This window comes from Dermacentor albipictus, chromosome 9 (genome assembly GCF_038994185.2).
Source record: "Dermacentor albipictus isolate Rhodes 1998 colony chromosome 9, USDA_Dalb.pri_finalv2, whole genome shotgun sequence".
NCBI lineage: Eukaryota > Metazoa > Arthropoda > Arachnida > Ixodida > Ixodidae > Dermacentor > Dermacentor albipictus.
In genome coordinates, this window is record NC_091829.1 from 108,363,937 (window position 1) to 108,391,533 (window position 27,597).

A 27,597-nucleotide genomic window follows, 5' to 3' on the forward strand; every position below is an offset into this window, starting at 1 on the left:
TATCCTGGTGGGTGTTTGTCCGTCCGTTACTAGGGAAAAGTGGGCCCTTTGCGCCGCAAGCGATAGATTCCTGCCTTTCGCGGTGTCGTTTTTGTGCCCCCAGCATCGATCTGGGGCAATAAAGTCCCCCAGTGTGACCAATGCCTGATGACTGGCTATAGTTATTGTTTGTCTAATTAACTCTCCGAGCCTCATCTTGTTGCTTTTAGGGCTGCTGTAAGCATTTCGTACGAATAAACTCTCCTGATGTTGTCGTTTAGGGATTATCTCGATTAGGACGTGGTCCAGGTTTATAACCCCTCTATCGTGTGTTGGTACACGTAAATTTCTGTTAACTCGGGTTGAGACAGGCGTTTTCTTGCTTACAGTCATCATTATCATCATCATCATCAGCCTGGTTACGCCCACTGCAGGGCAAAGGCCTCTCCCATATTTCTCCAACAACCCCGGTCATGTACTAATTGTGGCCATGCCGTCCCTGCAAACTTCTTAATCTCATCCGCCCACCTAACTTTCTGCCGTCCCCTGCTACGCTTCCCTTCCCTTGGAATCCAGTCCGTAACCCTTAGAGACCATCGGTTATCTTCCCTCCTCATTACATGTCGTGCCCATGCCCATTTCTTTTTCTTGATTTCAACTAAGATGTCATTAACTCGCGTTTGTTCCCTCACCCAATCTGCTCTTTTCTTATCCCTTAACGTTACACCTATCATTCTTCTTTCCATAGCTCGTTGCGTCGTCCTCAATTTGAGTAGAACCCTTTTCGTAAGCCTCCAGGTTTCTGCCCCGTAGGTGAGTACTGGTAAGACACAGCTATTATACACTTTTCTCTTGAGGGGTAATTGCAACCTGCTGTTCATGATCTGAGAATGCCTGCCAAACGCACCCCAGCCCATTCTTATTCTTCTGATTATTTCTGTCTCATGATCCGGATCCGCAGTCACTACCTGCCCTAGGTAGATGTATTCCCTTACGACTTCCAGTGCCTCGCTGCCTATCGTAAATTGCTGTTCTCTTCCGAGACTGTTAAACATTACTTCAGTTTTCTGCAGATTAATTTTTAGACCCACTCTTCTGCTCTGCCTCTCCAGGTCAGTGAGCGTGCATTGCAGTTGGTCCCCTGAGTTACTAAGCAAGGCAATATCATCAGCGAATCGCAAGTTACTAAGGTATTCTCCATTAACTTTTATCCCCATTTCTTCCCAATCCAGGTCTCTGAATACCTCCTGTAAACACGCTGTGAATAGCATTGGAGAGATCGTATCTCCCTGCCTGACGCCTTTCTTTATTGGGATTTTGTTGCTTTCTTTATGGAGGACTATGGTGGCTGTGGAGCCGCTATAGATATTTTTCAGTATTTTGACATACGGCTCGTCTACACCCTGATTCCGCAATGCCTCCATGACTGCTGAGGTTTCGACAGAATCAAACGCTTTCTCGTAATCAATGAAAGCTATATATAAGGGTTGGTTATATTCCTCACATTTCTCTATCACCTGAGTGATAGTGTGAATATGATCTATTGTTGAGTAGCCTTTACGGAATCCTGCCTGGTCCTTTGCTTGACAGAAGTCTAAGGTGTTCCTGATTCTATTTGCGATTACCTTAGTAAATAGTTTGTAGGCAACGGACAGTAAGCTGATCGGTCTATAATTTTTCAAGTCTTTGGCGGCCCCTTTCTTATGGATTAGGATTATGTTAGCACTTTTCCAAGATTCGGGTACGGTCGAAGTCATGAGGCATTGCGTATACAGGGTGGCCAGTTTCTCTAGAACAATCTGCCCACCATCCTTCAACAAATCTGCTGTTACCTGATCCTCCCCAGCTGCCTTCCCCCTTTGCATATCTCCCAAGGCTTTCTTTTCTTCTTCCGGCGTTACCTGTGGGATTTCGAATTCCTCTAGACTATTTTGTCTTCCATTATCGTCGTGGGTGGCACTGGTACTGTACAAATGTCTATAGAACTCCTCAGCCACTTGTACTATCTCATCCATATTAGTAATGACATTGCCGGCTTTGTCTCTTAACGCATACATCTGATTCTTGCCAATTCCCAGTTTCTTCTTCACTGTTTCTAGGCTTCCTCCGTTCCTGAGACCATGTTCAATTCTATCCATATTATACTTCCTTATGTCAGCTGTCTTACGCTTGTTGATTAACTTCGAAAGTTCTGCCAGTTCTATTCTAGCTGTAGGCTTAGAGGCTTTCATACATTGGCGTTTCTTGATCAGATCTTTCGTCTCCTGCGATAGTTTACTGGTATCCTGCCTAACGGAGTTACCACCGACTTCCATTGCACACTCCTTAATGATGTCCACAAGATTGTCGTTCATTTCTTCAACACTTAGGTCCTCTTCCTGAGTTAAAGCCGAATACCTGTTCTGTAGCTTGATCTGGAATTGCTCTATTTTCCCTCTTACCGCTAACTCATTGATCGGCTTCTTATGTACCAGTTTCTTCCGTTCCCTTCTCAGGTCTAGGCTAATTCGAGTTCTTACCATCCTGTGGTCACTGCAGCGCACCTTGCCGAGCACGTCCGCATCTTTTATGATGCCAGGGTTAGCGCAGAGTATGAAGTCTATTTCATTTCTAGTCTCGCCGTTCGGGCCCCTCCACGTCCACTTTCGGCTATCCCGTTTGCGGAAGAAGGTATTCATTATCCTCATATTATTCTGTTCCGCAAACTCTACCAATAACTCCCCCCTGATATTCCTAGTGCCTATGCCATATTCCCCCACTGCCTTGTCTCCAGCCTTCTTTTTGCCTACCTTGGCATTAAAGTCACCCATTAGCATAGTGTATTTAGTTTTCACTCTACCCATCGCCGATTCCACGTCTTCATAGAAGCTTTCGACTTCCTGGTCATCATGACTGGATGTAGGGGCGTAGACCTGTACAATCTTCATTTTGTACCTCTTATTAAGTTTCACAACAAGACCTGCCACCCTCTCGTTAATGCTATAGAATTCCTGTATGTTACCAGCTATGTTCTTATTAATCAGGAATCCGACTCCTAGTTCTCGTGTCTCCGCTAAGCCACGGTAGCACAGGACGTGCCCGCTTTTTAGCACTGTATATGCTTCTTTTGGCCTCCTACCTTCACTGAGCCCTATTATATCCAATTTCCTGCCCTCTAATTCCTCCAATAGCACTGCTAGACTCGCCTCACTAGATAATGTTCTAGCGTTAAACGTTGCCAGGTTCATATTCCAATGGCGGCCTGTCCAGTGAGGGTTAGCTCGGCCGCTGGCGTGCCAGCTCATAAAAGTCGCTGATGTGTCCCTGAGATGGCTCCTCCTTCCAAAGCCTTGTTGTTCTTGGAAGGTGTTCCAACGTCTCTCTTCGTCGAAGGACGGTTTAGTCTTAAAATTCCGCTCGCAATCATGGAAATTTTACGGAGACCATGGATAGCGCGGCTTCTCAGCTTGGCCCCCAAGCAGCCTGAGTCAATAAACTATGGACATGAAGTATAGTCCAAGCGAAGTCATTTCCCCAAAGTGTGCCGTGTGGCGGCTTTGCCTCAACGGGGCTATATCTACGCTGGTGCACCCTTTACAGGGATGCAGTGTAATGTGCTTAATTTTCGTATATATTGACGCCATTGGAATTGTCAATACCATAAAACTTACCTTCTTTGCCACAGATTTTAGCATTTTGTCAACCGTCAATAACAAAAATGTTACCCACTGCTGCGGTGCCATCAAAAGACAGAGGTGGATAACAATTTTTCGGTTCCATAAAGCTCCCTTTTACACCATGTTCATTTCATGGTGTTTACTAGTGCCGCTTCCCTGGTTTTTGTGCGAGTGGATGCATATTTGTTTATCTTTTTCTTGTAATCTCGTCCTTTGATCTATAGTTATACATTGAACCTACCCGCCGTGGTTGCTGAGTGGCTATGGTGTTAGGCTGCTGAGCACGAGGTCGCGGGATCAAATCTTGGCCACGACGGCCGCATTCCAATGGGGGCGAAATGCGAAAACACCCATTACTTAGATTTAGGTGCACGTTAAAGAACCCCAGATGGTCGAAATTTCCGGAATCCGCCACTACGGCGTGCCTCATAACTACAAAGTGTTTTTGGCACGTAAAATCCAATAATTTAATTTCTTTTATATACTGAACCTGTAGTAGCATGTCAAACCTTTCGATCGTCGAACCTGAGTTATTCAGTGAGGTGGATATTACTTGCACGAGAAAGTTACATATTCTTAGAACGACAGAAAGCTGAGCTAGCTGGTAAGGATTTATTATGCAAAATAGAAGTGAGGCGTGCAGACAGGACACAAGAGTAGAGAAGTAGACAACACGAACGCCAACTATCAACTAGTTCAGTATTTGAGAGAGGAAAATCCTGGTGATTGTACAGCTTTTAGTATGGATATCCAAGACCTGTATTATTCCTTGCCGCATGACGGGTTGCTTAAATCCGTAAATGAGTGCATTAAAGAACAAGTGCAAGAGTCGGCTTTTATTGACAGATGCGGCGTTTCCAAGGAAGCTTTTCTAGAAATTCTTTCTATGTGCTTGAAGTCAACGCTGATTGGGTGGAGAGTTCGCGTTTTTCTGCAGAAATCAGGCATTTGTATTGGCTCAAAGGTTGCCCCTATTCTTAGCAACATTTACCTGAGTAAGGTTGACAACTGCTTAGAGAAAGCCTAAGGTGATAGCGTTATCAAGATATTTCGTTACGTTGATGATTACCTGATTTTCTGCAATAGGGAAGAATTCGATTCCGCTGCTACCTTTGTGAGTGAGAAATTTAAACTTTGTAGGGGAGGATTAAAGTTTACCAAGGAATTTCCTCAGTGACGCGTAATTCAGTTTCTTGACATTTCCTTGATCTTCGAACAAAATCATGTTTTTTGGCAGTACTCCCCAAGATCTTCGAAGCCGTTGCTAAACTTTCAATCCAAGCATTCTAAATGAGTAAAAAACGGAATTGCCATGTCGTGTCTCAAGTCTTCCCTCACAAGATCTTGCATGCACAAAATGAGCGCCAGTTTGATTGCGCAGGTCCGGCGCCTATTAGCAGCAGGTTATCCTAGTGTAGCGGTGGCCACTGTGGCTGAGTGCCTAAAGAAGTCGGTTTCGAGAGGGACGGACGTGATTACAGAAAGCAGTGATAGCAAAAAAAAGAGTAGTGGATATTCCGTATATATTCATTCAGTGTCGCACAGGCGTAAAAAGTTGCTAGTAGATATGATGTTAATGTTGCTTTCACTGCTCCCAATAAGCTAGGTAAGATATGCGCTGCCGTACAGAATAAAAAGGAGCGGGTAAAAGGCGAAAAACGAACAGAGATTGGTCCAATGAAGCACAATAAGAACAACAGTTTTACTCACTGTCGTATGGGTGTGGTTTAAAAAATTCCCCTTAGCTGTGGCCAGTTCTACGTAGGGCAAACGGGACGGTGTATCAATCAGACGCTAAAGGAACATAAAAGGTCGTGAACCGGCGGATCGCCTTCTAATCTTTCGCTACATTGCCGAGATTGTAACAGCACGCCAGAGTTAGATGAATGCGCGATATTGTACAGGCACAAGAATGAAGATACGCGTCTTATGGTAGAGGCATGGCATATCTACAATGGTGCAAGTGCGTGCGTGAGTCAGCCTTCTATTACTTTACATAAGGAAGAGATTAAGTGCCTTAACAGTTATCTCTCACGTAGACCGGCACGTGTACCCGATTGACACGTGGTGTTACCATTCCTGAGCATGCGCAGGTGAGTTTTGTCTTCTTTCTTTTTTCGGCTCAGTGCTCCCTTCAGTTGATAGTTGGCGTTCGTGTTGTCTACATCTCTACTCTTGTGTCCTGTCTGCACGCCTCACTTCTATTTTGCATAAGGTTACATATTCAACTAACAAAAAAAACACCAATTAACTTCTTATTTAGTTACTTTTAGGCACATATTGCAATTTATAAATTAGAGCGGGTGAGCTTGCAAAGCGCGTTCACTTGGAATGAATCTACAGAATGACGCCGAATGACAGCCTGTACCTTTTTGCCCACTGCAGGACTGGCGACTCTTCCAGCGTCCTCCAAATACACGTGCCATGCGCTAGCCCACTCCTACTTCCGCCTGCAAATATCCTAATTTTATCACCCCAGCTGATTCACTGCAGTTTGGAAATATACTAACTCCCCATAAAAATTCCCTGTTCTTCCACTTACAATATTAACAACTTTCTTTTATGCATTTATGCACAAAAGTGACTGGAACTCCCATGTATTTTGTCCCGCACTTTGGAGAATATCTCGAAACTGGTGTCATTCTGGAGATTCATTTGAAGTGAATACGTCTTGCAAACTCATGCGCTACATTTCGTCAATTGTAATACGTGCCGTAAGGCAAGTAAGTTAATTAGTGAACATTGTGTTTTGTGAAATGTTTTGATTTATCATGCTGGAAATGTCCGCCTCTTCGAATAGCCCAGCTCAAGGACAAGAACTGCGCTGTCTGCCACCAACGATGTCTAAAATTTCCGGGAAGCTTAGTGGCTACGGTGATGAGCTGCTAAGCACGAGGTCGCGGGATCAAATCCCGGCCCCGATGGCCGCGTTTCGATGGGGGACAAATGCAAAACGCACCCCCACTGCTGCGTGCCTCATTATCAAATCGTGGTTTTGGCGTGTAAATTTAACCCCAGAATTCATTCAAAAATTACGGAAAAGACAAGAATGATCACCCCATACATACCCCATACTGCATTAGCATGCCAAACCTTTTGTTAAACTAACTTCCCCACCTTTCATTAGAACTGAATGCTCGTTGATATGCGGTTTTCTAGTGAAACGTTTTTTTTTTATACGGGAATTATGTAAATGGCGGGTGGGCTATGCGGAGTGACTGTCACGTCTAGGCACGCGATCCGGCCTAACGCAGCACCAGTATTTTGAGCAGCGCGTGTGTCTGCACGTGTGTGCGTGCGCCACGTGACTAGCTTCCCACACTTCCCATACTTTTTGCCACTTCAACCCTTCTAATGATAACGCGTTAAGAAAAGTTGTTCCGTCTGCTTCGGTAACTCATTTTCGGCTTAATTTGCCTTCAGAACACTCCCGAGTTGCCTCTAAAGGCTCATGCACACTAGGCCAACGCGACACGGATTTCGATCTGCCGACTGTTGGCGACAGCGGTTTTTTACCTTCATGTCGGCGCCTTTGTCGCACTGTACCGACGCTGAGCTCCCCGCCGATTGTCGGCAGGTAGTCGGCGTCGGTACGGTGCCACAGAGGTGCCCACACGAAGGAAAAAACGCTGTCGCCGACAGTCGGGAGATCGAAATCCGTGTCGGGTCGGCCTAGTGTGAGTGAGCCTCAAGTAATTTTTCAGACTGCGAAAAAGTTGATAGTGACAAAATGCGACGGTCGGCACAAATAGAGTAGTTGGGGTGTCACTTCAAAGCCTGAAGAGGTCAGCTTTCCCATTGTGTCACCAGTAGTGTGCGACGGTGTATTGTCATCCAGCAGGATGACACCATCGGAAAACTTTTATGGATGTTTTTTTCATAACTTAGTCAATAAAACGCAATAATGCTCTTCTCTAATGGTTGCACCCTATTGGTGTTCCACCAACAGAACTCCTTCTTCTCAAAAGGAACTGTTGCTGTTTGCTTCCACAGCTACATTTGCACACGGAACTTCTTTGGCCTGCAGGAGTCACCGTGACTTAATTGCTTAGACTGGTGCTTTGTCTCGTGATCATAGCGGTAGATGTCTCATTACCAGTTACCAGTTCATTCAGGAAATCTGACTGTTGTTGAATACATTCCCAAACAGCCAATGACCTCTCCAGAGGTTTCCTCTTTCGTTCAAGTAAAAGTTTCGTGATCCACATTGCTGCAACCTTCATTTCCAAATCGTCATGACACCAATTTTCACGAGACATTTCCTGATATGTAGCGTGTCATGGAGGCCTCTCACATTTGAGGCACAGGCTGAAACAGCTGTTTCACTAGGTTTCTCATCTTGAATACCTAAATGGCTAATTTTAAAATTGGCAACCCAACGTTTAACGGCAGCATCAAAATGGCAAGTTGGGCCAGTTGGTTGGGATTCATGGAAAGGGTTGTAACAGCACACCGAAGACAAAAACAGAGGGGATAAAACGACGACACGGCGGTAATGGTAGTATATGAAGTAGCATAATAACGGTAGCATATGAAGGACCCCTATCGCAGAGTTATATTGTCAGGGATCTGCTTCAAACACGCCAAGGTGCACGCCTGTAAGGCAGTATCGTACAGACTTCCCCTACAGTTTGAATAATCTGTGAAGAGAGTAGAGCATTGTTTTGTCCGAGATGGTGACACGCCAAGGTGCTTGTGTCAGATTATTACATAAGGCTTTAAACCAGTCTTTCTCTCGCTTAAACATCCCGTTCGCATTTAGGATCTGGGATTCAGCATGTGGCGAAGTCGTGACAACTGGTTTGAGCAAAAAGGTTAAACATTTCTATTTTTGCCATGTGTTTGTGGCTCGCAGGGACCAATTTCGGTGGGCAACCGCCAACTGGGCTTCCCAGCGCCGCTCCAAGCCCAACCTCACGGCGTCATGACGAGAGCTCGATCAGTCGGAGGAGCGTCGACGCAGCGCAGCGGTGGGTCTGCTCGTGTTGTGTAAAACAAAACAAACCCTCAGTAACGAAGGTTTGATTACGGATGACTGGTTGGTGAAGCATTCATTAGACAATTAATGAAAGTAATTCTTGGTGTGCACAACGAAGAAGGGAGCAGCCGACAGGACAGAGCACACAATCACACGTTTATGGCTCGGATGACGGGAATAAAAGCACAATCTGAGGGGGAGGGGTCGAGAAGGCAGGAAAATAGGCATGTGAAACAACCACGAAGGCAGACGTAACGATTCGTTTTCTTGTATATGTTCCTACCTAGTTACTTTGCCCCCTTTCTTTCTCCTTCCGTACATTTCTCTGCCTGAATGTTATCACGTTTGCTTCTTGCCTTCTATCAGTGCTTATAGCTTCCAGTCTTGCGCTCGACGCTCTCATATCAGATTATGGTCATGTCAGAGGTATCTTGCGCTTGACGTCTGTCTTTTATTAGCATGTGGGTTATTCCACAACAAACGCATCACAGTGAGTTCGACCATCTGCTGCTTCCAATAAAAAAGTCATAATTGATTTCGTTATCACAAATCTTACCGCCATGTACTTTGGGCTAACCCTCGCCGTGGTTGCTTAGTGGGTATGGTGTCGGGCTGCTAAGCACGAGTTTGCGATATCGAATCCTGGCCTCGGCCGCCGCATTTCGATGGAAGCGCCTTGCTAAAACTGCCGTGCACCATACATTGGGTGCACGTTAACATAACCCCTGGTGGTTCAAGTTATTCCGGAGTCCTTCACCATGGCGTGCCTAAATATAAACATATAAAACTGCGCTCGCCGTGAGTCAATGGGCGCAGAGGGCTCATCGAAAGAAGCAACATCGAGCGCTCGCTTTGTTGAACCTATGCAGGAGCATCGTGATGCGCTTTGGCGTCCGCTCCAACCGCGAGCGAGTCCTGCTGCCCGACGCGCTGTCGCCATTGTCGGCCATCGCCAGCTTCGGCGCGCGAAGTCGTACTTCCCAAGCACTTCCCAAGCTCCGCAAGACCCGCTGCGCGAACAGGTACGTCGATGTGCATGACTGTGCGCACCTGTACACGTGCTTCGAACGCAACCTGCCCGCGCCAGTGAACAGACAGTGTTTTGTTGTAGTAGCAGTTGGTTGTTGCATCTGCTGACGCCTGAACGGCGCTTAACAGTGGGGTTGTTGAAGTACAGACGCAATTGCGAACGCCGTCACAGTAGTAGGCTTGCATGCCCCAGGAGACATCCGGGTCCTAGCAGTATACAATGCTCGTAAAGCGCGTTTTCAAGTTGGATCAATGTACGGGATATTATTATCTGTTCCGATAAAAGTAATGTAGCACAAGCCTCAAGTGTAAAACGTTTATATTCCCGTGTAACTTGCAATAAAATTGGCTTGTGAAGCTGTGATTAGTGGCAGAGGAAAAGTGTCGGAAATGGTTGGCCTGTGTTCTGGCGCACTACAGCGAGTCAGCGACTCAACATTCGCTTCCGTGCCAGCTGGCAATTTCTTTAGGTAAAAGCGCAATCTTTCCGGGCTCTGAGTAAACAGCAAAAACACCTACGGGGTGGAGGAGACAGCTGTTGCGGACGAAGCCGGTCAGGTACCGCGCGTTGCAGCCAATGCAGATCATCTTCCAAAAAGAAGTTACCTTTAGGCGAAGCCTTATGGCCTGACGAAGCCATCTGTATAGTCGTCAGCAGCATCCTAGAGGAGCTCTCGTTATTAGATTCGATAGTAGTGCTTAATCAACTTTTTCATGAATTAACTTTACGTCGTAGATGTGAAAAGATGGTTTGTGCAGCGCTTTTCAAAACACAAGTAATAGATTTTGGCGACGCGCTAACTCTTTTTCTTGCTCAAAGGAACTTTTCTTTGGCCGTTTTTTTTTATCATAAAGCCTTTCTTTTCATCGCAGATATGCCTCTCAAAGTGTGCTGTATACATTTTTTTGGCGACGGAGCGTGAACAAGCGCCAGGCCGCACGCGACTACGAGTCGGGGCCTGCCACTCTGCTCAAGCACTGCCAACAGGAGGCGCCGGTGACGCTCGGGGTCGCGCTGCGGCTCACGTGAGTTGTCCACGCGGAGGGTGCACTTCCTCAGTTCCCCCGTACTTCCCGCGCGCTCAGTGGGAGCGTTCCCTATTCCATCCACGCGTCTAACTTCACACGGGCCTGAGCGAAAGGGAACAGCCAAGGGAACCGCCCTATATAGGCGACACTACCTAGATAGCACAAGGCCTGTTCACTCCGATTCATGACGTCCCACGCTTCTGGCCCGAAATTTCCATTTCCAAGGCTGGCGTGATGACAGCAGTGACGTCAAAATCAGTGCGGCATACTCGAGAGCATACCCGTTACATTCTATCGCAGTCAGGCCCGTTTCATGACGTCATGGATGGGAGTGAACAGGCCTTGCGCTGTCTAGGTGGCGTTGATATAGGTCATTTCATAGGCTCGCATGAGGCACCGCTTAAAGCGGGCTCCGCATGGGCAGTTCGTTTCTCACGAAAGTGTCTGTCATTGGCAGATAATACGAAGCCTGGCGATATTGGCGAGCATAGTCGTTGGTTCGTCCGGTCAGTTCACACAAATCATGTGGTCAAGTGCGTCCAGCATTCATACGTGTCTCGCCGCGCGTCCATACACATTTCAGATTAGTCGTTGGTACTCGCCGACATTCGAGAAATGTGGACACTTTTAGTGGCTCGCGTAGTCTGATGATCGGACGCGCACATCCTTTTCAATGGAATTGGCGACAGCGTACAAGACAATTCGGATATATGTACTGTTTGCGCGTTTGCTGCACCGAGCGATAACCTGATAATAGCTATAATGTGGTGCACACCGGCAGAAATCAAACTACCGACTCGCGAAAATACTGCATATCTTTAGAGCAGTAAATAGGTACATAAAAAAAGTATCCCTCGTGTTTTGGGCCATTGTTTCGACAAGTCGCTCCTTTTGTGATGGCGTAATTACACGGGACTCCCCGCTTGTTCACCCGAGTTCATTCAGTTACGCTGTGCGCGACTGTCTACTCGGTAAACAAACATGTCCATGATCCAGGTGCAACGCCTCTTCCAAGGAGGACTTGTTTTTCGAGAATTCGCTGGTGTCTGCCCCCCCAGCTACTCGCTGTTGGAAGTGAAGCCAGTGCCTGCCCCAACTCCAGCTCCGTAAGAAAGTCGCGCAATGTGGGTAGTCCACTGCCACCTTTAATCGCAATTGCTCCCTTATAATGTAAAAACTCGGCGTCTGTAGCGAAAATAAAACGCTCGTTGTTTCTAGCTGAAATGTTGAACTCGCTTTAGCACGGCGGCGTTACGATCTCCCATGAAACGATCCAAGACGTTCGCGTTTTTTCCCAAAATCAGTGGCGCCGAGCGTATACGCGTGGATCGTCTACTCAAACGGCGGAGTTAGCCATCTCAAAAGAACCCTCCTCAGGAAGCGCTTCTTTTCGCTCCCCTCCCCCGAGTAAGGACCCGCACACAGCACTCTCCCCTCCGTCTGTGCCGTGCAGTGACGACTGTCACCGGTGTCTCAAGCTGGGCGAAGGCTGCACGGCGGAAGTCTACCGCATCCGGAGGCCCACCGGCGACGACAGCGCCGTCAAGATGATCCCTGGTGGGCGGCGGCCGCAACGAGGATGGCGAGCTGCCCATGTCGCTGAACAGCGTCATCCTCGAATGAGTCATGACCAGGTTCGGCGGTGACCGCGCCCGTGCACATTTGTTTTTAATGCGAAAGCAATACCGCTCGCACTTTCGGCCCATCTGTGGTCGTGGCGCCTCCTTACACAGCTGCGCGTCACGTGACCGTGTGACGTCACACCAGTCCAAGAGACGGGGCCCCAGCTCGCGGTATCGATGGTGGCGGCGAAGCCATGCGCGCCGCTGCTGCGGCGCTACCAAGAGAGCGCTCTCGCTGGTGTGACGTCAAGCTAGGAGCATAAATGGGGCTACAGCTCGGCTCCTCGCAGTGGTCGGCGTGCTGCTTTGCGCTATGTGGGGTGATGTATAGCCATAAGTTTAACAAAAGTCAACCATGTCCACACCATCAGCCGAACCAAGGGTATTGCTTTGGCAATCTTCCAGGCTTAACCAAGCTAAGCCTTCAGGCAATTTTTCTATAGACTATACGAATGTTTTTTATATATTGCATCTGGAAGATGGCAGGATTCTCGCCCTTGAGCTGGAATACTGGAGAGATGGGAGATTGCTTGGGCGACACATCGAAAAGCATAGTCCGATCATGTAATATTAATTACTTTTTCTAATTACATTACAATGCGGCGCAAACTGGCATTTCCGAATTGTAGCCGGTCCGTTACCATGAAGTATACGCTTTGGAACGACTTTGCCGGATGAGACCAGTTTCGTGATAAACGTTCCTCAATGAATTTGACCAGTTACTTTTGCGCTTCAATGCATAAAACGAGGTCTTGCTAAAGAAAAGAAAAGTGGAACAATATGACACGTTTACAGAGAGTTTGACGGCGCACATCTCTTGTCTGGTTTTATCCTTAGAAATTGGACCGATGCCATTACTGAAACCTAAAAGCGATGTAAAATTAGGAACGCGTACTAATTTTAGGGCTCAGTGGCTAAAATACCCGAAAGGGTAAACCGCGTCGCCAGCAAAAGGTAGGCAGTGTATTCTCAAATGCTTTCTTTTTTTAATATCGTAAGAATATTTTCGGTTTAATGGCCGTCGGCCTTCGCTAGTATTTCTGAATCACGATTGTCTTTAGCGTGCTCTGACAAATCATTTTAGCTTACAAAGCACTTCGTGAATAAGCGCCCAGGTTGCAGTAAGTGGCTCGAACACGTACTGCGTCGTAGCAGTTTGATGGCGGAGTGGCAAGGAGCACTTCACGTATTTCGTTGTTTAATAAGTAAAATGTAAGAAACATTGCTTTTTTTTAAACTGGTACTTTAAACTTAGATGGCTCCGGTTACGCCTCCTAATTCGTACACTAGCTCAAAAAAAGCGACGGACGAAGAATAGAGAAAGCTATAGTGAGAACATTTCTAAAGTTTATACACGCATGACGTACGCACGGCCGCGCTCATTGGTGGAAAATGCAACGCAAACAGGCACAGAACCATCACATTACCAGGATAATATCAGCGAATACGGGAAACACGTATACCAGGTCTGTTAAAAAAGTATCCGCCCTTTGGTCGAAGAAAAAAAACTGGCATAACTGTAGCGTTGGAAACCTAATCACCCTCAACGTAGTCTCCTTGAGACTCCACACACTTCTCCCAGTGGTGGTGCCATTGTTGGAAACATTCCGAGAAGGCATCTTTCGAAATAGAGTTTAGCTCAGCTGTTGTTGCAGCCATAATGTCCTCTCTTGTCTGAAATTGCACTCCCTTCAATGGCCTCTTGCTTTTGGGAAACAGCTAGAAGTCGCGGGGGGCCATATCAGGACAGTAAGGAGCCTTTGAACTACAGTAGTCTGGTTCTTCGCCAAAAAAGTCTGAATCAAGTGCGAGGAGTGTGCAGAATCATTGTCGTGATGGATGCGCCAATTTCCTGTTGACCACAACTCCGGTCTCTTGCGCCGCACAGCATCACGTAGGCGACAGAGGACATCCCTGTAGTACTCTTTGGTGATTGTTTGACCCTCTGGTGTGTAGTCGCGGTGTACCACAACGCGGGAGTCAAAGAAAACAGTCAGCATCACTTCGACGTTTCTGCCTGCTTCGCGGGCCTTCATTGGTCTTAGTGACGTGGAATGCTTCCGCTGTGACGACTGCGATTTGGTTTCCGGATCGTACCCGTACACCCAAGACTCGTCACCAGGGAATATGGTGTTCCTGAAGTCGGGGTCACTGTTCGTGGAATCCGGCATGTCCTGTGAGACTTCAACACGAAGTTGCTTTTGCTTCACCGTGAGCAGCTTCGGCACGAATTTCGCTGCAACTCTCTTCATGGCCAAATCTTCGGTCATAATGGAATGTGCAGAAAAATTGCGGATGCCCACCTCTTCTGCAATTTCTCGGGTAGTCAAACGACAGCCCTGCTTCAGCACAGCGTTCACTTCGGCAATGACCTGGTCATTTCGGCATGATGATGGCCGACCGGAGCGGGGCTCGCTCTCCACCGATATGCGGCCGTCTTTACACCGGTTGTACCACTCCTTAATCTGTGTGCTGCTCTTAGCACCGTTACCGAAAGCAATCTTAGTCTTCCGAATGGTTTCCACTTGGCTGTCGCCCAGGTTCTGGCAAAATTTGATGCAGTAGCGCTGCTCCAGTCGCTCCGCCATTTTCCTTGCAATAAAAAAACCGACGAGAGCACTGCCACTACCTCACTCAAACGTTGTGTCCCAGCGACAGACGCTATCGGCAGGCGGGGAAAAATTCGGACATGTGCACCAAGGTTCAAGGTTGCTGATGCAAGCGCGCTTGTTTCATATCCATCAGGTGTACTAAAAAAAAAAGGTCGGATACTTTTCTAACAGACTTCATATGTATGAAAACTTTAAGGAAATGAATGACTTCGACAAATACAGCGTCGTAATCAGTTACAATAATATAATTGAGTAACTTTGAGATATTCCCGATTGTACGAGAAATTGGGCTAATGCGTGCGCTGCACTGTGTTGCAAGTGTTCTGATGGCTATGCAGACTATTAAAGTATCGCAGGCTGTTTCAACTTGTAAGCAAGCAAAATGATGCGCTCACATCAGGACCTTCTACAACGTGTTTTTCTTGTTTGTTTTATATTATTTTTTGCGCTAAAACCAATCGTACAGAGGCTGCGAGGCAATCGTGATGTTGGACGTAAACTGGTAGCGGAGGAGGCCGGCCAATGGCAAATAGCGCTTACAAATGAAGGGCCATGTGAATTGATTCAAAGCAGGATTATTTATTTAGTTTGGCCATATATGATCGCGCGCATGTGGGAGTATTACATTTATTTGAAAAAAAAAGAAGCAATTGCACTTCGCGAGTTTCACATAATGAAACTCAATTCCGACATAATGTCTGTTTTGGAACTCCTTTCTCTCTACATCGACACTCCGATTTATAAGCGTACATATCGCGTTAGGCTGTCGTACGCCCTCCCCCGTCTTGCAACTCTCCATAGTCTTCATTCCATGATGTTGCGTCAGATGAATATTGCCAATGTCAGGTTTGTTGAATGGGAGAACAGGGCAGTATTCGCAGACCCGCCAATAAAGATGCCAGTTTTAAGAAATACCGTCCCCCAAGCGTACTTGCGTACCTAAAGAATCAAACTCCTGTCTACGCCTTCTGCGTTGCTTTTTCCTTCTTTTTTCTTCTCTTTTGTATACTTTTCTCCTTGAGTACTTTGTAGAAGCCTGGGCGACAAAATCATCTTGCAACTTTAGGTTGCACATTTCTATATTTCACTAGTGACTTTCACCCCTTCTTTGCGTACGAGACTTCCTAGCCGGTAGGTACAATCAGGAGACCTTGTCAGACCACGCCGGCGCTTCAGTCGAAAGGAAGGCTCTATTTGACAGCATGCAAACAGAACGTGTCTGGGAGAGATAGCTTTCTCGCAGACTGTCTTCGGCCCTTCGGCAATCTCACGCATTCTGCTCGCATACCTACGCGGCACTGAACTCAGACATGTGGTGGCAGATTCCTGAGCAGCGAAGAGACGAACGTGAATAAATTGTCTATGAATCGTCTTGACACTTCGTAGGAGCCTCCAGTATCCATAGTACCTGACTGCATCTTGGTTGCGATGGCTCTGCGTCGATCGGCAGCGCTCGTCTGTTGCGGAGTCTGTTGTAAATGGGCGCTCGCAGTCGTTGCGCGCGTCCTCCTCACTCTCCTCTTCCTTCAGCGCACTTCGCGTTCTCCCTCTCCACTTTGCCCTCTTCCTCTGCTCGTCGCTGTCATGTTTTTTTTTTTTTAAGGGGATCCCACGCGCCGTGCCAGATCGCCGCCCACTGTCCAGCCCTCCAACGTAGACGAGGTAGGTGAAGGAAGCTGTCGCTAGAATGAATAAAAGTTAACAACATCGCAATGTATTTTCTGCGTCTAAAAAGCGCCTGGAATCTTCTCTTTATCAGTGACCACCGCTTAGGTGCCTCACACTTGTCGCATTTGGTCGATACTTCGTTTTTAATAATCCACGGGCAAGCACCCAATTAACGCTGCCTTTCTCCCTTTAAGTTGTTGTTATTATTATTATTATTATTATTATTATTATTATTATTATTATTATTATTATTATTATTATTATTATTATTATTATTATCATTATTTATCGACCACCCTCATCCAGCCTTTCACTGTTTCTTGTAGAGCATGATGAAACTGTGCGGCAGTGGAGCTCAGTGGACCAATTCTGTTTGATCGGAGGTATTAATATCTTGCGCCCCGAAAAAGTGTCTGGGTGTGATTGTCTATCTATGTTGTCCGCTTATGGGCTGGAATGTACAATTGGAGCTCCTACTAGAGCGGGATTAATAATAACCTAGTCCAATCCTGTATGGATCACATGGCGATCAGTGCTCCCAACTGTTAGGGCATGTACTATACTACAAAGGTTGGCTGAGCAGTACTTTGTAGCATGCCGTCTTGTATTACCAAACGCATCTGGAGCGCCGTCGGTTAAAACTGCATCTGGGCAGTGCAGATGCCTTGTCCCTATAATGAATCAGTACAAACTTAATAATCTTATCGTTTCGTTTGACTGGGCATCCTTAACCAAAAAAGATCCATCGTTGAAAGTCTATGAAACGTTCTGTATGGAAATAAAAAAAAATGAATTGCATTGCACATGGCCGATAGCTAAGCCGATAAGAAAGGGTCACTGCTGGTTGAACATGGAAATTCTTGCTTCTCTTTCGTACAGAGATACCTTGTGGAAACGTTGCGAAAAAAATGCAAGTGACGTAGTATTGTAATTAGGACACAAGTTGGCAAAAAATAGAATTGTTGCTCTTCTGCATGGCGCCTAACGCCCTTACTTCTTCCAACAATTTTCAATTAATGTAAGCAAAACTTGGTCTTTGGCAAATCATCTCTAACGAGGGAGTTTCAGTAAACAATCTGTTTTAGGTGCTTTTCAGCAACCTCCCACAGCAGTGACTGGTGCTTTGAACAGGCACATTGTAATAGCTTCCCAAATAGCTGTCTCTCTATCCACAAATACTCGATCGTTGGGGTAATTCGTATCTGCGTCATCTTTTCTTCCGAGAATTTGGAGGTGTGAACTGTAAAGAATACTGTTCTGTTTCCGTCCTAACAAGCCCCCTCGATATTATGGAATATCATTACACACCATCAGAAGGAATTTGAATGCCCTGTCAAGTATTCTGCATATGCTGAATGGTTTTTGGGAAGTGAGGAAATTTTGGAATGCCTAAGAAGTGTAGTTCTTTTACCATAACACAAGTCAGGGAAGGAAATATTGAAAACTACCGGCCGTTTTCTATATTACCGGTTATTGCTCAGGTCTTAGAAAAGTTTATTTTCAACACGTAACAAATTATTAACAAATTTTCTATCCTGACTGATCGACAGTTTGGGTTTGTTTCTGGGCATGGGACTGCGGCACTGCTTGAGGAATTTTCAGATGAATGGTTCTCAGTATTCGATGAGTATCTCATTACGTGTGCTCTGTTCTCAGATATAGCGAAAGCGTTCGACACACTGAGTAATCAAATTTTGTTAAGTAGTATTTTGAGGGATTTCGCGGGCCTTTCTACAACATTCTCGAAAATACTTGAGCAATAGATTTCAAGTTTCAACAGATCATCGCTACCGATGATGGGTTATTTTTAGTTCTAAGCTATCGCTTAAAGCTGGAGTTCATCAAGGCTCCACTTTATCGCCATTGTTCTTTAACATCTTCGTTAATGGCTTTCCTTTAGCAATTTCCGTGTGTTCGGTGTTCCAGTATGCTGAGGACACTTTGTTACTTGCGAAACATCTTTCTTAGAAAATTTCCACTGAAATGTTGCAAAATAACGTGAATTTGCAAAATGACGGGACGTGAAGTGTTGCCAAATGATTGTTGCTTTGTTTGTATAACAATGGAACTGTTGTTTATGCCCATAAAACACAACTTCTTTTTTTTTTCGCTCTCCACAAAAAAAACTGCTGTATTTATCATGCCTCCCTAATTACATGAGTCGAACTGTATGCCTTGTAAATGTGCGTCTATTCCATACATGGATTGTGTGCAATATTTTGGAATATCTTTAGATAGTAACTTATCTTGGAAAAATCACTTATCAGTTATTTATGCTAAACTGATGTCAGTCGCTTGGCTGTTGTTTAATACCAAAGGTTTTGCACCTGTGCTTGTAAAAAATGTTATTGCACATGTACTGGGTTATCATGTGTTGAGGTACGGCATTAGGCTTAGGCTTCTGTTTAGATGGTTGGAGATGCAGGGTAGACAGAAATCTAACAAAAAAAATTCTTAAAAATGTTGCCTGCAATTGCCTAAATACTAAAAGCTGAAAATTTCTTCCGTGAACTTGGTCTACCGAATTTTCAATAATTCCTTATCGAAACAGCTGGCGTCAAACTTTCTTGGAATTCGGCATTAAAAAAAAACGCTGCCACAAGGGAACTTCGAAAACACGTCCGTTATGTAGTTTATCGTTCAGCCAGAAGGTATGGTGCGGCCAGACGCTGTTAATATATGCCGGACATCGGACATCTTCAACAAGTTGCCTCATGATATCTTTAACGCGTCTTCGAAAAGCACGCTGAAAGAATTATTACAGGAGCTATGGTGAAATTACCTTCCAGAACATTTTTGTATCGTAATATTTACTTCTTCAATTTCCTTTGTTTTAAGTAGAATAACCAAATGCTTTTCCTGCCGATTTTAGTGGCAGTAAATATTATTATTATATTTATTATTTGTTATATATATATTTTCCCGGGAGCTAAGTAACCTGCGCTTGAACGAGACCAACCAGTCAGCAAACTTTATGGATCTCAAGAGGTGAGTATACGGGCGGACCAAGCACAAATCTCCAAAAGTCAAGCACAAATCTCCAGGCTTTGGGGGGGCCGTTTGTAAACAACCTCATTTTTTTTTTGCCCGTTCGTTGTTGGCTCACGCTAAGGTATATATCACCTCCGTTAGTGCTCATATCGGCCACTCGGCAGAACGGACTATAGGAAATGAATGCGAAGAAGGTATTTGCTCTATTTTACAAAATACAGCCCCGCGTTCGCGTTCAGTTCCACGGATAAATTGGCGAAGCGATTTGGTTTTTCTGTCATAACGAGAGCTTTTGTTGGCACTGTCGCATCTATTGCCGGAGCTGAACAATTGCCCATCGCTTCTTTACGGCGCCGCAAAGTGTGTATTCTGCATGAGAAGAGTCGTATCCGGCATAGCGTGAAAGTCCTTTTCGCTTCGTTACATTCCTTATACTCTACCGGTTCCAAACAGCCAATTGTGGAGATATCACTAAAGGCAGAGCTTCCCTCCGACCAATGACGAAGCGCGGAAAGGAATATACTCGGAACAGAACAGTTATTGAGTCCGCTCCGGCTTCCGCACTCTAGGAAGCCGGAGCGGACTACCTGAATTCGACGTCGCATTCAGGTATACGTGGGGGGCTTATGCCAAGCGAAACGATCTCCCCCGCCTTCATTACTTTTTTTTAGCATCTGCACTCCCTGCAGTATAGCATCGTCCTAATGGGGTCGTCCTCCGTTGCAGAATTTATTGTGTCTGAGGAACTTACCACCCCGTCCTGATGAAGAGCTGGAATGACTACGACAATCAGTTCTGCTCCGAGAACAGCGACCCATGCAAGTGAACTATACGCTACTGCCTTTTCATTCCGTTCTTCGTGCTGAACTGCCATTACGAATTTCGATGGAGGCGAAATGAGAAAACACCTGTGTACTTAGATTTCGGTGCACGGTAAAGAACCCAAGGTGGGTGAAATTTCCGGAGTGCTCCACTACTGCGTGCCTCATAATCAGATAGTGGTGTTGGCACGTAAAACCACATAATTTAATTTCTTTTCCTGCTGCACTGATACCTTGACATTGATATGCGTCGTCTTCAAGCCAATCTATGCTCGGCGTACCAATACAAGGCAGCGTAAGATTTTCAGGAGGGGAAACACCCGCAGCAAGCACGCACGGGTGTGTTCGGGTGTAAGCTACGATAGTCACGGAAACTACCGGAGTGAGTGCTGACACAGATGTGACGGCACTCACTCAATGATTCGTCTCACTCGTAACTAAGAAATACCCGTGAATTTGGAGCGATATATCCTTCTTATTACCTATCATTCGTCTCCTTTCCTCTACAAGAAGCATTTCATTGTGACGACCGTTTCCTCCGTGACATGATGCGCATTTGCTGCGTTCGTTGCACGGAAATATCGGTATTCCGCATGAAATGCGCAAATGGCACGCGCGCACGCCGGAGCAAACAAAACATGTGCTGCATTTGTAGTGTCCATATTAACTCGCGAACATAATATATTCTTACGAATGCAGGTTGGTTTCGTTGTCGCCTCCCCAAAACACCGAGCGGCTTTTTTTTTGTCTTTTGTAAACAACGTAATAGTATAGTAATTTTCATGCGAAGTTTGCGCGCGATGCTTACTGTTCCACGAGCCTCATCGGCGGCAGCAAAGTTCGGGTAGTCTGCTAGAGGCAAACTTTGTGGTATCAAGAAGACTTAGTGGAAAATCTGTTCGCGCTCACAGCCCGTAGCCACATTATACAAATGCTTTAACGGGGGATAGGTCAATGGGTCCACTTGGTTCCAGCGTTCTCATAAAAAACTATTGCGTGTGTCAATTCAAAATATTGCGTGCTGAAAGAACCTAAAGTACAGTACTTCTTCCGCCATAGCACCTCCAATAGTTTCTGTATTTATGTGCCACATTCTAGGTAGTGTTTCTACTTTCAGTGTACCCTTTCTCGGAACCCGGATGACCATTTGATTGGGCAGGTATATTTGATATGTAACAGTTCTCAAATATAACCTAAATTTTTATTTGCATTAGCAGCCTGCGAAGAAGAATGTCTAAACTTGTCGGTATATATGAGAACACTACAACATATTTTTTTCGCCAATATGATTTATTGAGAATAAACATTCTCAATAAATCATACTGTTATGATACGTTATGTTATGATATCAATCATAGTTAATGAAAAACCACCGCGGTTACTCAGTGGCGATGGTGTTAGGCTGCTGAGCACAAGGTCACGAGATGGAATCCCGGCCACGGCGGCCGCATATCGATGGATGCTAAATGCGAAAACATCCGTGTATGTAGATTTAGGTGCACGTTAAAGAACCCCATGTGGTCGAAATTTCCGGAGTCCTCCACTACGGCGTGCCTCATAATCAGAAAGTGTTTTTGGCGACCACTTTGTTATACCACTATATTATTATTATAGTTAATGAATTATTATTATATTTAAACTTTTTTTTGGGGGGGGGGGGGGGGCTGGAGTCTCAAGGAAAGGGGAAAATATTCTACGGCCTCGTAATCTTATTCTGTTTTGTACGGCGCGTGGTGTTGGAGATGTTAGTGAGCTCAAATTTCTGGTTTCCCCGAAATTTGCCTTTTTTACGACATTTTGTAAATGTATGCTATACAAATGACTTTTTTATTTCGGAGTCTTTCTGCGCGTACTTTGCTGGGTCCGAACGCTCGTAGAGAAATTGGCTCATCACAAAGGAAAAAAAGAATGTTTGTTTCTTTAGACGAGATGGCGTTCGCTGAGAGAGCTTGTCGCAGCATCACTAGTCTCAGAGCCGCACCGAAGCCCGGAGTTTGTCAATTTCTCTACGAATTTGGCACGCTACCTGGTACGCTGATGGCTTTCAGAATGTTTACGTAATTGCAGATATCGCACCTTATTGTGCAAGGAAGAGCAAGACGTCTCCCTAATACGGTTACAGCACGGAGATATCGCGAGTGATCGCACCGCAGGATAGCGATCGACACGCTTATGCGGCCTAAGACACGCGCACGTATGATTCTGTATTTTCTTTCTCGTTGAGAACGGAAATTTTACCGTAAGATGCGGAGTTTAATTTCAGGTTTTTTGATGAACTTAAACACGACAACTTACAGTGGTATTTCCGTTCTGAACGAGAAACAAATTACAGATAATCATACCTCATCCATAAGTTGAAGGCACTGCAACCAATCGGAATAAACGTTTCAAAGGGAGCTGTAGAATCTATTCGCTAAATTTCAGGCTATAGACAACATCACTTAGTTATTTTCATTTGGTTGCCTACTGTATTTGTTTCATCCCTTTTATTTCCTTTATATATTTGTTTCATTTGAATGGAATAGAGAGCAGAATGGAATAGAATGTTTACCTAATTGCAGATATTGCCCCTTATTGTGCAAGGAAGAGCAAGACGTCTTCCTAATACGGTTACCACACGGAACATTACGTTTTCTGCCGGTCCTTTTATCATCCCTCAAAGAGACGATAGCCCACTGATCTCCAGCGAAGCAGATAATCAAGGGGGGCTACAGACGCAGCCGCGTGTCAATCTCCATTCTACACCCTCGCCGCTAACACACCTTCGGTTAACCCGACTTACCCCTCTCCCCTTTAGAACAAGCATGTGCCAATTATGTCGCCTTCAAAAAGACAAGTGCACTTGTCAAAACGTTGGCTCCCGCTTTTACCTTGTTCTTGCTTTGCTCATCGTCTTGAATTTCTATCTCCCGCCTTCCCAATATTTTTCCCTATATAGCAGTCCAGTAATTCATTTGTGGCTTCTGGCACAGGTTGCATGTATTTCTGGTGTTTGTTGCGTGTCCTTGATGACAGCACCGATATTATAGTTATATTATTATATTATATAGAGGTATAGTTTCCACGAATGTTGTATGAAACAAAAGAGCTTCAGTGTTATCTATATTCAGTGTCACGCTATCAAATTACAGAATAACTGCACAAGGTTCCTATAATGGCACCAAGCACGTAAATAAGTGTTTGAAAACACAACTTGTGTGATACTTCTGGCGTTTGCATGAGAATGTCTACTTAAAACATTTCTTTCCATCAGATTTTGTTTACGAATAATGCGGGATTGCACAAAAATGCACAATGAAATTGCCGCGCAACTAGCCACTCGCTCGGGGTATTTTGCGTGCACTCAGGGACTTCTTTCATGCTCGGAAAAAACTCTTGTGTAGCATGTATTGAGGAAGAGAAAGCTGTATCTGGAGTTCGTGTCGCTATGCAAATTTCTCATTGACACTTTTCATCTAATTGTAACATTGTAATTCATTAAGACAAATTACATAACCAGGCGGAATGCAACTGCAGCTGATGGAAAACATTACCAGTGCACTTGTCGAAACGTTGGCTCCCGCTATGACCGTGTTCTCGCTTTGCTCATCGTCTTGAATTTCTATCTCCAGCTATACCTAGCATTTGCATGTTTTAAAAGTTTTGCTAAAGTTAAGTGAAACACCCTGTTGGTGTCTATTGGTGCGTCCATTTTTCGGTTAAGTCTACTGTGGTTTGGTTGCACTAGAAACAAAGATTTATGAGCTAATGGCCATCCTAGATGGCCATTAGCTCATATTATTTACACAGATCCCGTACTGCAGAAGATCCGGCACCAGGCACGCCTGCTCCGCGAATGCGGTCACGAGGTTACCGGGTCACTGGGTCCCTGCACACTGCGGTATCCCTGGAAACGAGAAGGCTCATATACTGGCGCGCGCTCATCTCTCTACCGCGCTAGCCAGAGCCTCCGATAATCCTCATCCTCTCCTATCTACCCCACCTGAGGTATCAGACCCAATGGCGTACAAGCATGCGACCAAACAACGACGTGCCGCCTACCTCGCAGCGGTGGGCAATCCACTGTCTATACCGTCGCTTCCACCGAAGCTATTCACACGGCGAGAGTCTTGCTTCGGAGAATCCAGACAAGCACCCTCCTTACTCCTCCCTTGTTGAACCGTTTCCACAAGGGTGGCACACCACCACCCCTAAGTGGCTTCTGTTCCATGTGCACATCTCGTGCTGATCTCAACCACCTTTGTTGGGAGTGCCACCTTTACATCCCCCCAAGGCTTCGTGCCCTGGCCACCGCGACAGCCACAAGTGTCATGCCGCCCCCACTTAGCTGCCTCCAGGACGTCTATAATAAAACGGAGGCAGCCTTACCCTTCCCCTTTTTCCATAACGCCCCTCCTCTTTCCACCGCAGCGTCTTCGACGCGTTTTCATATGGAATAAACGTGGTTTCATTCATTCATTCCATCATCACCACCATCGTCATCGTCATCACCATCAATAGCATCATCATGGTCGTCGTCGTCAATATCATCATCACCATATTATCATCACCACCATCATCATCATCACCATCAATACCATCATCATCATTTGTGATCAATATCACCATCAATACCATCATCATCACCATCAATATCACCATCACCACCAACAATATCATCATCAGCAATATCATCATCACCATCAATATCATCATCACCACCATCATCATCAGCACCAGCATCACCATCAATATCATCGTCATCACCATCATCGTCATCGATCAATATCATCATCAATAACATCATATTCATCATCACAATGAATATCATCATCACCATCAATATCATCATCATCACCTACATCATCATCGTCGCCACCAATATCATCATCACCACCATCAATATCATCATCAATACCATCATCATCATCACCTTTATCATCATCATCACCACAGATATCATCATCACCACTATCATCATCATCACCATCAATATCATCATCAATACCATCGTCATCATCACCTTTATCATCATCATCATCATCATCATCACAGATATCAGCATCACCACTATCATCATCATCACCATCAATATCATCATCACCACCATCATCATCATCGATCGATATCATCATCAATACCGTCATAATCATCATCACCATCAATATCATCATCACCATCATCATCATCATCACCATCAATATCATCATCAACACCATCATCATCATCACCTTTATCATCATCACCACCACAGATATCATCATCACCACTATCATCGGCATCACCATCAATATCATCATCAATATCATCATCATCAGCACCACAGATATCATCATCACCACTATCATCATCATCACCATCAATATCATCATCACCACCATCATCATCATCATCGACACCATCATCATCATCATCATCAATATCATCATCAATACCGTCATCATCATCACCTTTATCATCATCATCATCATCATCATCATCATCATCATCATCATCATCATCATCATCACAGATATCAGCATCACCACTATCATCATCATCACCATCAATATCATCATCACCATCATCATCATCATCGATCGATATCATCATCAATACCATCATAATCATCATCACCATCAATATCATCATCACCACCATCATCATCATCACCATCAATATCATCATCATCACCACAGATATTATCGGCACCACTATCATCATCATCACCGTCAATATCATCATCACCACCATCATCATCATCGACACCATCATCATCATCACCATCAATATCATCATCACCACAGATATCAGCATCACCACTATCATCAGCATCACCATCATCATCATCATCAATACCATTCATCATCACCATCAATATCATCATCAAAACCATCATCATCATCACCTTTATCATCATCATCATCACCACAGATATCAGCATCACCACTATCACCATCATCACCATCAATATCATCATCACCATCATCATCATCATCAATACCATCATCATCATCACCTTTATCATCATCACCACCACAGATATTATCATCAATACCATCATCATCATTTGTGATCAAACTCACCATCAACATCAATATCATCATCAATACCATCATCATCACCACAGATATCATCATCACCACTATCATCATCATCACCATCAATATCATCATCACCACCATCATCGACACCATCATCATCATCACCATCAATATCATCATCAATACCATCATCATCATCACCTTCATCATCATCATCATCACAGATATCAGCATCACCACTATCATCATCATCACCATTAATATCATCATCACCACCATCATCATCATCGATCGATATCATCATCAATACCAGCATAATCATCATCACCATCAATATCATCATCACCACCATCATCATCATCACCATCAATATCATCATCATCACCACAGATATCATCGTCACCACTATCATCATCATCACCATCAATATCATCATCACCACCATCATCATCATCGACACCATCATCATCATCACCATCAATATCATCATCAATACCATCATCATCATCACCTTTATCATCATCATCATCACAATATCATCATCATCATCAATATCATCATCACCATCATCATCATCATCATCATCATCATCATCAATACCATCATCATCACCTTTATCATCATCACCACCACAGATATTATCATCAATACCATCATCATCATTTGTGATCAACACCACAGATATTATCATCAATACCATCATCATCATTTGTGATCAAACTCACCATCAATACCATCATCATCACCATCAATATCACCATCACCACCAACAATATCATCATCAGCAATATCATCATCACCACCAACAATGTCATCATCATCAATATCATCATCATTATCAGTATCATCATCACTTATATCATCATCACCACCATCATCATCATCACCTTCATCATCATCATCATCACCACAGATATCATCACCACTATCATCATCATCGCCATCAATATCATCATCACCACCACCACCATCATCGACACCACCATCATCGACACCATCATCATCATCACCATCAATATCATCATCACCTACATCATCATTATGACCAATATCATCATCATCACCAACAATATCATCATCATCATCAATATCATCATCAGTATCAGTATCATCATCACCATCAATATCATCATCAATACCATCATCATCATCACCTTTATCATCATCATCACCGCAGATATCATCATCACCACTATCATCATCATCACCA

At 44.8% G+C, this 27,597-nt stretch overlaps 2 protein-coding genes across 2 annotated transcripts in view; one reads left to right on the top strand and one right to left on the bottom strand.

The window, feature by feature from the left end:
* Positions 1–24,914, top strand: part of LOC139049605 (uncharacterized) — a 31,733-nt gene extending 6,819 nt beyond the window's left edge. The window contains exons 3-7 of the mRNA XM_070525211.1: positions 8,491–8,605; positions 9,483–9,635; positions 10,516–10,668; positions 12,125–12,305; positions 24,175–24,914. Coding sequence (XP_070381312.1) covers positions 8,491–8,605; positions 9,483–9,635; positions 10,516–10,668; positions 12,125–12,305; positions 24,175–24,543 — 971 coding nt within the window. The 3' untranslated portion in view covers positions 24,544–24,914. The remainder of the gene's footprint in view (positions 1–8,490; positions 8,606–9,482; positions 9,636–10,515; positions 10,669–12,124; positions 12,306–24,174) is intronic.
* Positions 13,985–16,565, bottom strand: LOC139049794 (histone-lysine N-methyltransferase SETMAR-like). The gene has a single exon (XM_070525593.1). It carries the CDS (start codon positions 14,879–14,881, stop codon positions 13,985–13,987), a length of 897 nt encoding a protein of 298 aa, XP_070381694.1. The 5' UTR covers positions 14,882–16,565.
* Positions 24,915–27,597: the final 2,683 nt, after the last annotated feature.